The 13,006-nt window shown below is 47.9% G+C and overlaps 2 protein-coding genes across 2 annotated transcripts in view; both read right to left on the bottom strand.

Annotated features, from left to right (window-relative positions):
- The window catches only part of KAT14 (lysine acetyltransferase 14), a 99,834-nt gene extending 90,102 nt beyond the window's left edge, over nt 1-9,732 (bottom strand). The window contains exon 1 of the mRNA XM_063918146.1: nt 9,427-9,732. Coding sequence (XP_063774216.1) covers nt 9,427-9,679 — 253 coding nt within the window. The 5' untranslated portion in view covers nt 9,680-9,732. The remainder of the gene's footprint in view (nt 1-9,426) is intronic.
- A 98-nt stretch (nt 9,733-9,830) lies between these two features.
- On the bottom strand, nt 9,831-11,483 carry LOC134910291 (protein PET117 homolog, mitochondrial). The gene is made up of 2 exons (XM_063918147.1): nt 11,336-11,483; nt 9,831-10,142 (listed from the first exon to the last, which is right to left on the bottom strand). Exons 1-2 carry the CDS (start codon nt 11,429-11,431, stop codon nt 10,017-10,019), a joined length of 222 nt encoding a protein of 73 aa, XP_063774217.1. The 5' UTR covers nt 11,432-11,483; the 3' UTR covers nt 9,831-10,016.
- Nucleotides 11,484-13,006: the final 1,523 nt, after the last annotated feature.

Here is a 13,006-nt window from a genome sequence, read left to right as displayed (position 1 = left end):
TGCTTTGGGTACGCCTGACCTTTTGCTTTACCTGGAGTACGAAAGGGCCGAGGGAAAGTACTTTTAGCCTTCTGAGCGGAAGGAGCCGTACTAGGTAGGCAGGCCGTTTTAGCAGTAGCCAGATCGGCCACAATCTTATTGAGGTCTTCTCCAAAAAGAACGCCTCCCTTGAAAGGAAGCACCTCCAGGGTTTTCTTGGAATCCAAATCCACCGACCAGGATCTCAACCAAAGGATACGTCTGGCCAAAACGGACGCAGTAGCAGCCTTGGCCGCGAGCACCCCGGCATCGGAGGCCGCCTCCTTAAGGTACAGAGAAGCCGTGGCAATATATGAGAGACATTGTCGAGCATGCTCAGATGCATCAGAAGGCAGTTCCGCCTCGAGTTCCTGAGCCCACGCCTCAACAGCTTCAGCAGCCCAAGTCACTGCAATAGTTGGCCTTTGCACAGCCCCGGAAAGGGTATAAATCGCTTTCAAACAGCTCTCCACACGACGATCCGCCGGTTCCTTCAGAGAGGTGACGGTAGTTACTGGCAGAGCAGAGGAAACAACCATGCGCGCCACAAGAGAATCTACAGGCGGAGGAGTTTCCCAATTTTTACACACCTCCGCAGAGAGAGGATAGCGAGCCAACAGTTTCTTATTCGGTGTAAACTGTGTCCCCGGATTTTCCCAGGATTCTGGACGTATGTCAATCAGGTGTTTAGAGTAGGCTAAAACCTGCTTAACCACCTTCTTACGCTTAAACCTATCAGGTTTCTTGGAGACAGTCTCAGGCTCAGAGTCATCAGCCACTTGAAGAATGAGCCGTATCGCCTCAATCAAATCCGAGACATCCACGGATGATTTCCCCTCCCCATTTGAAACATCAGCGTCATTGTCTGCGGGGGTCAGTATATGCACCATCCTCCTCGGAAGACGTGTCAGTTAAGGCCGCGGATTGGGAGGAGGTAATGGCCCTTTTAAAAGATGACTTAGTCTTATGCGGGCAAGAGTGACCCTTAGATTTAGACATGGATCGGTTCAAATGCTGTAACTGAGTGGAAAGCTGATCCGCCCATGGTGGGTTCACAGCGGGGACCATAAACTGTGGTAGTGGCACAGGTGGTCCCACAGGGGGCGTCAATTTAGTCACAAGCGTGTTTAACAATGTGGAAAATGTAGCCCAAGGTGGATCTTGTGATGCCCCAAGTGCTACCGACCCACTGGGGGGCAAGGAACCCCCTGAACCTGAATTCTCAGCTGCTAAATTATCCTCCATTCCGTCAGTGGCCTTACTACCACGCAGTGTGGGAGAGGCCCCAACGTCGTTGCCACGTCTAGCAGACATAACTATGCGCACAGTAATGGGCAACCCGGTACAAATTGTAGCAGCACTATGCCCAGTAAGGACTCTGAGAGAAACAGCCTAAGATGGCACAGACCGAGAGTCCAATAGGAATAGAACATATGGTGACTATAATTCACAAGTAAAAAATACCCCAGTAGTATATCTTGTGAAACAATCCTATATTATCATCAGAGAAAACCTGAAACACTTGGCCCCCACAAGTATAGCAATATAGGAATAGCACGCTGAGTGAAATACCCTGTAGTAAGGCAACCACGCAGCAGCTACATACACACACGTATATAGTCACAAGAGTACCATGCAGAAATGATGTACCATAAACTGCACTGGACTAGCAATACAAAGTAATACTCAGTATGGCTATGTGTGATAACAATAGATATAACAAACACAGTAAGCACTGGATGTATATCACAGGGTGTTTGTACCACACAACCCTGAATGTATGCACTCTTTCTTAACTAAAACAGTCCCAGTGACAGGTAGAATACTCAAGTGTCCTGTAGGAAGCACAGCACTGGCAGTCAGGCGGTTCCACAGAGGAGGATTTGCCCCAGCAATCCCAGGAACAGCAAGTCTGTATCTGTAATGGCTGCTGACCGGGAGTGAGGGAGAAGGAAGCAGCTCCAGGGCGGGAACATTGCATAAGTGGCGCCCTGGGGCTGGGGGGAGGGGCCTCAGGTCCGGCCTGCTCCCCCTGCTGGCATGCCCACCGGGTGTGCGGGCAGTAAAGAAAACGGGGGGGGGGGGGGGGGAATGGTACAACGTCCCCCCTGACCTGTGCCCATAAAGTATATCCCTGGTGGATAGTGGAAGATCAGCCCAGTAATCCGTGTCCACGCCAGCGCGCGGCCCGCCTCCTACGGCCGCGCTGGATCGCAGTGCAAAGTACGGCACGGAAGGCCCTTACCTCCCCCTTGTCAGCAGCCCCGCGAGACGGCGGCGTGTGTGTGACTCACGTTAAGAGGGAAGAAGCCGGCGCCTCCGCTGCAGTGACCCAGCAACCGCGGCGCGAGAGTATACAGCGCCGCTGGGGGTGATGGAGCTGCACGTAGGAAAGTCTATGAGACTTTGCCTGCAGTAGCCCTGTAAATCTTCATACATTTCTTCTGTCTTTCAGTCTGTAAATGAAGCTCTGAAAAGGCTACCTAGAGCAGTCCCTGTTAAGTGCCTGCATACTGCAAGGCACCAACTTACAAACGGAGCTCCCTGGCATGGAGGCGGGTTTATAGAGGAGGCGGTGCTGTGCATCTTGGGAACAGTCAAAAGGTTTGAGCCTGTTGGTGCCTCGGATCAAGATCCTACTCTACACCCAGATGTAATTCCTTGTGGAGCCCAGTGTACCACGCAGCAGAAGAAGTACCAGCCAGTCAGCTCCTAACTGTCATTTTTCAAACCCAGCCTGTGACATGTTAGTTAGCAGCTGATTGGCTGGTACTTTATCTCCGTCCACTTTATTATTTTCAAGGCTTAGTAAATAGACCACTTAGTCTTATTGATCTGTCAAAATCCACAAACAATAGGAGCAGCTAAGAGTGTGGTCTAGGATGGATAAGACATTTCAGACAAAGCAAGGCTTAAGAGGACCAAAATAAAATAAAAAAAATATAAAAGAAACTAATGCACCCTACACACTAGGCGACGGCAGCAATTAGAACGATGATCGATCTCGATATTGTCTAGATTGGCTTGCATTGCAAAAAGACAGAAAACCAACGATGAACAACTGTAGGCCGCGCATTGTTCATTGTTGGTGCATACACACTCAACAATATGAACAATTTCTTATTCATTAACGAACGAGAACGCTCATATCGCCCTGCAACAGCGCCCAGTGTGTAGGGCGCAGAAGACATCTTTTTCTGGTAATCTGTACAGAGAGAAGACACAAAAAAGAGGATTTTAATATCTACCGGTAAATCCTTTTCTATGAGTCCGTAGAGGATGTTGGGGACACCAAAAGAACCATGGGGTATAGACAGGATCCGCAGGAGACATGGGCACTTTTAGACTTTCAAAGGGGCGTGACCTGGCTCCTCCCTCTATATCCCTCCCCAGACTCAGTTTGGAACTGTGCCCGGAGAGACGGACATTCCGAGGAAAGGAATTAATAAACAAGGTGAGCATTATACCAGCTCACGCCATAAACATGCCGAATAACATGGCATTCAACTGAACACGTCAACGGACATGAACAAAATTCAGCAACAAGCTGAAGAAACCATAACACAACCTGTGTGTAACCAGAACTAAACTGCAGATACAGTACGCACTGGGACGGGCGCCCAACATCCTCTACGGACTCATAGAAAAGGATTTACCAATAGGTATTAAAATCCTATTTTCTATTTCGTCCTAGAGGATGTTGGGGACACCAAAAGAACCATGGGGTTTATACCAAAGCTCTATAGCGGGCGGGAGAGTGCGGATGACTCTGCAGCACAGATTGACCAAACTTAAGGTCCTCATCGGCCAAGGTATCAAACTTGTAAAATTCAGCAAACGTGTTTGACCCCGACCAAGTAGCAGCTCGGCAAAGTTGCAATGCCGCCCAGGACGAGCCCACCTTTCTAGTGGAATGGGCCTTCACCGATTTCGGCAACGGCAAACCTGCCGTGGAATGAGCCTGCTGAATCGTTTGACATATCCAGCGGGCAATGGTCTGCTTGGAGGCAGGACACCCAATCTTATTGGGAGCATACAGGATAAACAGAGACTCTGATTTCCTAACTGGAGCCGTTTTCAAAGCTCTGACTACATCTAGAGACTTTTCCTCAGCCAAAGCGCCAGTAGCCACTGGCACCACAATAGGTTGGTTATTATGAAAAGAGGAAACCACCTTTGGCAGAAATTGTTGCCGAGTTCTCAACTCTGCTCTAACTTCATGGAAGATCAAATAAGGGCTCTTGTGAAGGCCGCTAACTCAGACACCCGCCTTGCGGATGCCAATGCCAACAAAATGACAACCTTCCACGTGAGGAAGTTCAATTCCACTTCACGTAAAGGTTCAAACCAATGTGATTGAAGGAATGTCAATACCACATTAAGGTCCCAAGGTGCCACAAAGGAAGGTAGTATGTGCAGGACCCCTTTTACGAAGGTCTGCACCTCAGGAAGTGAGGCCAATTGTTTCTGAAAGAAAATTGACAAGGCAGAAATCTGCACCTTAATGGAGCCTAATTTAAGGCCCGCATCCACTCCATTTTATAGAAAAAGGAGAAACCGTCCAAAGTCAAACTTCTCCACAGGAGCTTTCTTGGACTCGCACCAAGAAACATATTTCCTCCAAATACGGTGATAGTGCTTTGACGTCACACCCTTCCTAGCAAGAATAAGGGTAGGGATGACTTCACTGGGAATACCCTTTCGGCCTAAAATCTGGCCGCTGTAAGTCCTGATAGACGAACGGCACCTGTCGTAGCAGATCCTCGCGAAGAGGAAGAGGCCAGGGATCTTTGACCAATAACGCCTGAAGATCCGGGTACCAAATTCTCCTTGGCCAGTCTGGAACTACAAGGAGCGCTGGAATCTTTGTTTTTCTTAGAATTCTCAGAACCTTTGGGATGAGAGGAAGCGGAGGGAAAATGTACACACCGACGGAAACACCCAAGGTGACGTCAGTGCATCCACTGCCGCCGCCTGAGGGTCCCTGGACCTGGACCAATACTTTAGAAGTTTTCTGTTGAGGCGAGACGCCATCATGTCTATGTGGTGAAACCCCCAAAGACTTGTCACTAGTGTGAAGACCTCTTGATGGAGGCTCCACTCTCCTGGATGTAGATCGTGTCTGCTGAGGAAGTCTGCTTCCCAGTTGTCCACCCCCGGAAGGAATATTGCTGACAGAGCGCTTGTATGTGTCTCTGCCCAGCGGAGAATCTTTGTGGCCTCTGCCATGGCTGTCCTGCTCTTTTGCCGCCTTGGCGGTTTATGTATGCTACTGCTGTCACATTGTCTGATTGGATCAGGACAGACCGGTTTCGAAGAAGATGCTCCGCTTGCAGAAGGCCTTTGTAAATGGCCCTTAGCTCCAGAACGTTTATGTGAAGATGAGTCTCTGGACCTGACCATCACCCCTTGTGTGACTGCTCCCCAACCTCGGAGACTTGCATCCGTGGTCACTAGGATACAGTCCTGGATCCCGAACCTGCGTCCCTCTAAGAGGTGAAAGCTGTGGAGCCACCACAGGAGTGAGGTTCTGGTGTTGGGAGATAGAATTATTCTCCGGTGCATATGAAGGTGGGATCCGGACCACTTGTCCAACAGGTCCCACTGAAACACTCTGGCATGGAACCTCCCAAACTGGAGGGCTTCGTATGCCGCTACCATCTTCCCCAGCAACCAAATGCATTGATGAATGGAGACTGTTTTTGGTTTCAGAATGAGTTTTACCAAACTCTGAATTTCCAGAGCTTTCTCCATAGGAAGGAACACTCTCTGCTGGACTGTGTCCAGAATCATACCTAAAAACGCCAACCGGGTTGTTGGGATTAACTGTGATTTCGGCAAGTTTAAGATCCAGCCGTGCTGTTGCAGAATGCAATGTCCTGTACCAACTTGTCTTTGGATCTCGCCTTTATCAGGAGATCGTCCAAGTATGGGATAATTGTAACTCCTCGCTTGCGGAGGAGAACCATCATCTCTACTATGACTTTTGTGAAAATTCTCGGAGCCGTGGACAGGTCAAACAGCAACGTCTGAAACTGGTAATGAGTATCCTGGATTGCAAACCTGAGGTACCTTTGATGAGGGGGATAGATGGGGACATGAAGGTATGCATCCTTTATGTCCAATGATACCATGAATTCCCCCTCCTCCAGACTGGAGATCACCGCTCTGAGAGACTCCATCTTGAATTTCTTCAGGAATTTTTTTTAGAGATTTCAGGTTGAGGATTGGTCTTACCGAGCCATCCGGCTTTGCTACCACAAACAGGCTTGAATAAAAACTCTCCCCTGCTGTGCCAGGGGAACCGGGACCACAACCTGATTTTGACACAATTTTTGTATTGCTTCACAGACTAGAACTCTGTCTGGAAGCGAAGCTGGTAAGGTTGATTTGAAAAAACGGCGAGAGGGAACGTCTTGAAACTCCAGTTTGTACCCTTGGGTCACAATCTGCAACACACCAGGGTCTAGGTTCGAATGAACCCAGACCTGACTGAAGAGCTTTAGACCTGCCCCTGTAGGGAAGACCTGGCGTCATGCGGTGGATTTGGCAGAAGCCAGGGAGGACTTCTGCTCCTGGGAACCCGAGGAGGCGGGTGTTCTCTTGCCCCTTCCTCTACCTCTGTTAGCAAGGAAGAAATTTCCTCGGCCTCTTTTATACTTGTTGGGCCGAAAGGACTGCATTTGATAGTGTGGTTTCTTTTGTTGCGCAGGAACATAAGGTAAATAGGTTGATTTACCCGCAGTGGCCGCCGATACCAAATCAGTAAGGCCATCACCAAAAAGTTCACCTCCCTTAAATGGAAGGGACTCCATATTTTTCTTGGAATCGGCGTCAGCATTCCACTGGTGAGTCCAAAGCGCTCGCCTAGCCGCAACTGACATAGCATTAGCCTTAGCACACAGGAGGCCAGCATCTCTTGCAGCCTCTTTCAAGTACGCAGCCACGTCCCTGATATAACCAGGCGTCACTAGGATGCTATCCCTATCCAGATTATCCAAATCAGAAGACAAACTTACAGACCATTTTTCAATAGCGCTACTAACCCACGCTGACACAGTAAGAGGCCTAAGCTGTGTCCCCGTGGTTGTAAAAATAGCTTTCAAAGTAGCCTCCTGTTTACGATCATTCGGCTCCTTAAGGGTCGTCGACTGAGCCGCAGGGAGGGCTACCTGTTTAGACAAGCTCGCTAAGGCCTTGTCAACTGTGGGTGGTGTTTCCCACTTTTCCCTATCAGCCGCGGGAAAGGGGTACGCCACCTTGATCCGGTTAGGAATTAGAAATGTTTTATCAGGGTTGTTCCAAATGCTAGCAAAGAGGTCATTTAGTTCAAAACATGGAGGAAAAGCAACTGAGCGTCTCTTTTCCTTGTAAATAAGGACCCTCGTTTCAGGTGTAATAGGGTCCTCATCAATATGTAGTATGTCTTTAACAGCTACAATCATATACTGGATACTCTTAGCTAATTTAGGATCTAATCTGGAATCAGCATAGTCGACATCAGCCTCAGAGTCTGTGTCGGTATCTGTGTCAACACCACGTTTGAGCGACCCCGGAGGGCCCTGGACCTGCAATAAAGCGTCCTCCATTGATCTATTCCACAACTGGATTTGAGATTCAGACTGATCAAACTTTTAATTTAAAAGAGTAACATAAGCATTCAAAGTAGATAACCAGTCAGCAGTCGGCGGTGCCGACAGGGCCACCCCCAAAACATTTGGTGTCCCCAATAAATTATCCCCCTGAGAGGAATAATCTGTCTCAGACATGTCGCCAACTGAAAACAGCACCCAAATCCAAGTCTGTCAGGGAACACAAAGGGAAAAAGTCAGCTCACACCCCAGCGCCAAAATGCAGGTCTGAAAAGACCCTCAAGTGCCCCAGAGCTGCAGCGCTAAATTTATCTATTAATTCTGCCCCCCCCCCCCCCCCTCATTTTCTTATGCCCCTGGTACTTGCTGCTTGTGAGGAAGGACCAGCGCTGCTTGTGTGGAGGAAGAAATGGCGCCGAGTGAGCAGTGAGGAAGAAGCCCCGCCCCCATAATGGCACGCTTCGTCCCGCTTAAATATAAATTTATTTATCCTGGCGGGGGTTTTGGACTGTGCCTAGGCACTTTTAGTCCCACTAGCCAGCTTTTCTGAGGTAAACAGGCTCCCCAGGGCGCCCCCCCCCAGTGGTGTGTACTGTATGGGAGCCCGACGCGCACTGTGCACTCGCTGTGCGGTACCTCTGTAATGCCGTCTTAGTGAAGAGAAGTCTTCTTTTCTTCTACATATTCACCTGTCTTCTGGCTCTGAAAGGGGGCGATGGCAGGCTGTGGGAGCGAGCATACGAGAGTACCCGGCGTTCATCTCCCCTTAGGTGCGGAGGCATCCTGTCAGCAGCAGCAGAGCCCTGAAACTCATTAGAAGTGGGTCTAGACTGCTCTCCCCTCAGTCCCACGAAGCAGGGAGGCTGTAGCCAGCAGACCTCCCTGAAAATAAAAAACCTAACATAAGTCTTTTCAGAGAAACTCAGTAGAGCTCCCCCGAGTGCCTCCGTCTCGCAGGGCACATTTTCTAAACCGAGTCTGGGGAGGGATATAGACGGAGGAGCCAGGTCACGCCCCTTTGAAAGTCTTAAAGTGCCCATGCCTCCTTCGGATCCCGTCTATACCCCATGGTTCTTTTGGTGTCCCCACCATCCTCTAGGACGAAATAGAAACTGTATCTAGCATAGGAGCTTACTGTATAAAGAACACTTAAGGAGATAAAATTTAGAAGTATATGCATGTGGCATGCTGCGGATACAACAAGAAAAGCCATTGTATTCAATTCTTTTCACCCCCTTCCACACCCGTTCTGTTTCTGCTGACGGGAATGGTATAATCATTTCAGCTCGCTACCCCTGGGGTAGTGAGGGCGCCCCACCCTTTACGCAGCTAAACCTGATTACTATGGGCGCAATATGGGGATCACTTTAGAAAGGAGATTGGGCGTGATATATCATTTGAATACCGCCCATATACTGCACAGAATCTGACAATTACAAATCTTGAAGATCAGTAATAATGGCTGTAACTGAATACAGTTACACATTTTTTTAGCCAGTGGTATTATGCTCCATGTTCCATCAATGCCACATATTGGGGGGAAACCTGGGAACACGCTTTTTGAGAATACAGCTGCATAAAATAAGTGTTACCTGAGATTTAAAAAAAACAAAAAACACAAGAACAACAGACAAACATAGGGAATAATTCAATTCAATGGGAAGTGTTGTGGTAGTGCCGTCATCACACCTCTGTTGGGCGCGAGGGAAAACTTGCGATGGCGGCAGGCGCAATGTGCCACCGCAAAACGACATATTGTGCCGCTGTTAGGGAATTGAATTACCCTCGTAGAGACAAAAATTTAACCACTGCTTACTTGCTGGAATCCACTTTTGACATTTATCACAATGAAAAGGCATCTCCTCCATCCATGGTGGGTCTATCTCATCACCGACGTCACTGTTCAATGAATCACCACTCTGATCATGAGACAAGTCAATAGAAGCCTGATCTTCAGATTCTACCAGTAGAAGTGTCTCGCCCTCCACTTCCCCCTCCTCTAAACCCTCAGAAGCGGACATCCTTGTGGCATCATCATCCGCAGGTGTAATATGTGCAGAAGTATCCATTGTCTCTACACACAGTAGCAGATTAGGCTGGTAGAAGATCAAGTCTGTTTTAATTTAAATCTGGCTGCTAAGAATAAACAGTAGGTGCCATTTGGTTTCCAGAGTCTCGCAACAATCAAACCAGATCATCCAGCAGAGACCACACTAAACATTTTAATTTGGGATAAGTCACTTTTATTATCAAGTCATGAATGTTCCGCGTGTGACCACAGTGTAAAACAGCCAAGATGATGATGATGATGTATATAAGGGCAAAAATACTCATAAGATCCAAAGGTTAAATATCGGGAGCCCATGATCTAGATGTCCAAAGCCTTAAGTTTGGTTGATTCACCACTTAAAGACTCTTATCATGTTCAGACTCCAGTTGCTTGGTGAGTTCCATCTGCTCCTGCAGGACACGCAAGTTATCCTGTTTCCGTTTCTGCCTCTCTAAGTCATGGAGGACACCTTCACGTAGTCTCTTAAATAGAAAAATAAAGATCCATATTACATTCTTTGCTGACGTGCATTTTAAAATACCTAACCATAAAACAGGAAAATTATAGCACATGGTTATGAAGCCAGCAGGTCATCGATTGATTACTGCTGCCCACAAGCTCTCTGGACAGGCTCTCTCTGCTGGTATGTCTTATTGTTGGCTTTCTAAGGCTCGGTACACACTATGCAATATATTGCTAGTGCTTGGAGGGTGTGTACAGCCAATATGTCTGTGAACGTTGTTCGCATACATATAAAGTCAGCCCTGCAGCTCAGCCAATGAAAATATATCAGAACATCTGCCTGTGTGTACAGGTGACCCAGGTTGGTCACTAGGGATGTCAGCATAAGCATTAAGCTGTTTTTGTTTACTACTACAGTGCAATATATATAAGTATTCAATAATAAATAATTGTAGCATATTCATGTTAAAACGCTCTCAGACCTTGAAAGAAACATGTGCTAATGTATGGAAAGCCACAAAAGTATTTCCAAACTTTACAATATTGCTAAAAGTCCTCAAAAATTCACTACGGACATTTAATTACATCACAAACTAAAAATTTACAATACAGATTTTACTTCTACTACATACAGTGTGACGCTGTATGATCAGCAGCAACCACAGAAGTTAAACGGGTCAATGGCCAGGATCAAGTCATCGCCTATACAGCACATAGCCACTAAATTGTGTATTTTAATAAACACCCCTATGAGGCTGCAAATGGCAATGTGCAATTTAGGATGCCACGGTCGTTGTTCCAGCGACACATTGCAAGCATCACCCACAATTCTTCTCTAATTGAACAGCTATGTGTCAACATCATTATTTTCCTCATCAGGTGTCAAAGTGACCATTTAGTTGCATATAAAACAAACGTAAACAAATGGCAAAAAAGTAAAGAATCGGACAAGTAATAGGTAAGCGTATAAATCAAGTGCAGGAAACAATATATATGTTTTAGAAGTCTGATAGATAGATATATATATATATATATATATATATATAAAAACTGTATTTAACATAAAATCAAAGGCATATTATATGCAACTCGTGAACCAGACTGTCAGTGGCAACAAAACACTGGCTAGGAGCGCTGGTAACACACGTGCACGACCTTCAGCCGTGCCCCCAAGAGAGCGGCAGAGGCGCACTAGGACTAAGCACACACCGACCTCTCTATCCAGGGTCTGCTTCGCGTGTACCCCAGCTACCGTCCCCAAAGTTAGGACCACCGAAAGGCCCAGGACCACTTTAGATCGGATGGACATGCCTACTGCTGCAGGACCGGATGGGGCGGGATGAGAGTGGAACGCAGCAGCGAGGATTTGGAACGCGGCGCTACAGGAACAGGAGACGCCGAAGGACAAACCTGTGCAGGAGTTGGGAAGATGCTGAGGTAGCCATGTTGACTACTGGAATGTGTGTTTTCCTTGTTGTCTACAACCTATGGTACCTCAGATGCTGTCCCTGTTACTGGCAGCATGCTATATAGTAGTAGTTCTGTAACAGAGTCATAAGTTACTTATGTAAGATGTTAATCAGCCAGCAAGAGACCAACGGGCTACTACATTTGTGTTTTCAAAAGCTGGCCCAGTAGTTCATATACGTTTTTGTATATTTCTGAACATCTGCCTGATAACACTTCTTGTTACCTGACTCTGATTTAAAGTCACTGGTTTGAAAAATGTGTTCCTGAAAATGCCCATATTTTTCATTAATGACCAAGGGCCCCATTTAACAGAGAGGCATAACTCATACCTAACAACTTTTGCAAGGATGGGTTCAGGAGTAGGTTTGTACGCGCACCAAATTAATAGGCATGGCTTCTTGATATGCGAGACCAGTACCTCTATTGTGTACATGTTGGGTGTGTGATTGCACAAGTCACGCCCCCAGCCTCTTCGGGCGCAATGTGGATGACACATGCGCACGTGTCATCCATTCAGCTCTGCTATGCAGTGGAGCGGTGACAAGGTGCCCCCACACGCTGGACACTCTGGCCTTTGAACAGGACTGCCGGACTTTGACTGAAAAGCGGGTCTGTCCCTCTGAAATCAGGAAGTGTGCATAACCCCTATAGCACTCAGGAAAGGGGTTCAGTATTTATCAAACTGCAGTAACCTTAGCTTACCATTGTTCATCACTGTACTATCTACAGATGGCATTAATGTTACGATTCCCATAGCCGGCAGCGGGGACCCAACATAGGGCCTAATTCAGAGTTGATCGCAGCAGCAAATTTGTTAGCAGTTGGGCAAGACCATGGGGGTAATTCCAAGTTGATCGCAGCAGGAAATTTTTTATCAGTTGGGCAAAACCATGTGCTGCGATCGCCTGGCGGAGGGGGCGCAGTCCGCACAACGGAGGCGTGTCCGGACCGTTGGAGGGGCGGGCCGCAGCAGCTGCATGACGTCACACGCAGCCGCTGTGACCCAGGACATGGCCAGTAGCTCCATGCGATGCTTTTGTACCTGTGCAGGGGGAGGGTGGGGCCTGACATATGGGGCGGACTAGCCCTGCGCTGGGCGTCCCCCCGTATGTCAGAGTAAATGATCGTAGATCATTACTCTGATTTACCCCCTTAGTGTGTGTGCTTGCTCCTCCCCTCTATGCCCCCTCCCACAGCTCAGTTTAGAAAAAAGTGCCCTCAGGGCCGGTCACAGACTCTGGAGGGCTCCAGAGTTTTTCTGTAGTTTTAATTTGATCTTTTATTATATTCAAGCAGACAGGTTGGCAACCTGTCTGTCTGCATCGTGGGGGTTTGGGGTGGGTGTGGGGGGGGGGGGGGGGGGGGAGGTAGAGTGAACCAACCCCTGTAGGGTTAATGGTCCGTTCCCCGGCTA

The sequence above is a fragment of the Pseudophryne corroboree genome, chromosome 4 (genome assembly GCF_028390025.1).
Source record: "Pseudophryne corroboree isolate aPseCor3 chromosome 4, aPseCor3.hap2, whole genome shotgun sequence".
Taxonomy (NCBI): Eukaryota; Metazoa; Chordata; class Amphibia; order Anura; family Myobatrachidae; genus Pseudophryne; species Pseudophryne corroboree.
The sequence above is the reverse complement of the archived record's forward strand: the minus strand, read 5'-3'. Positions and strand labels throughout refer to the sequence as shown.

Bases quoted from the DNA above. Each gene is read 5' to 3' on its own strand.
- LOC134910291 (XM_063918147.1), bottom strand. From the start codon at position 11,431: ATGTCCATCCGATCTAAAGTGGTCCTGGGCCTTTCGGTGGTCCTAACT. The intron at 10,143-11,335 runs GTCGGTGTGTGC...TTTCTATTTAAG, and splicing joins AGCAGACCCTGGATAGAGAG to AGACTACGTGAAGGTGTCCT.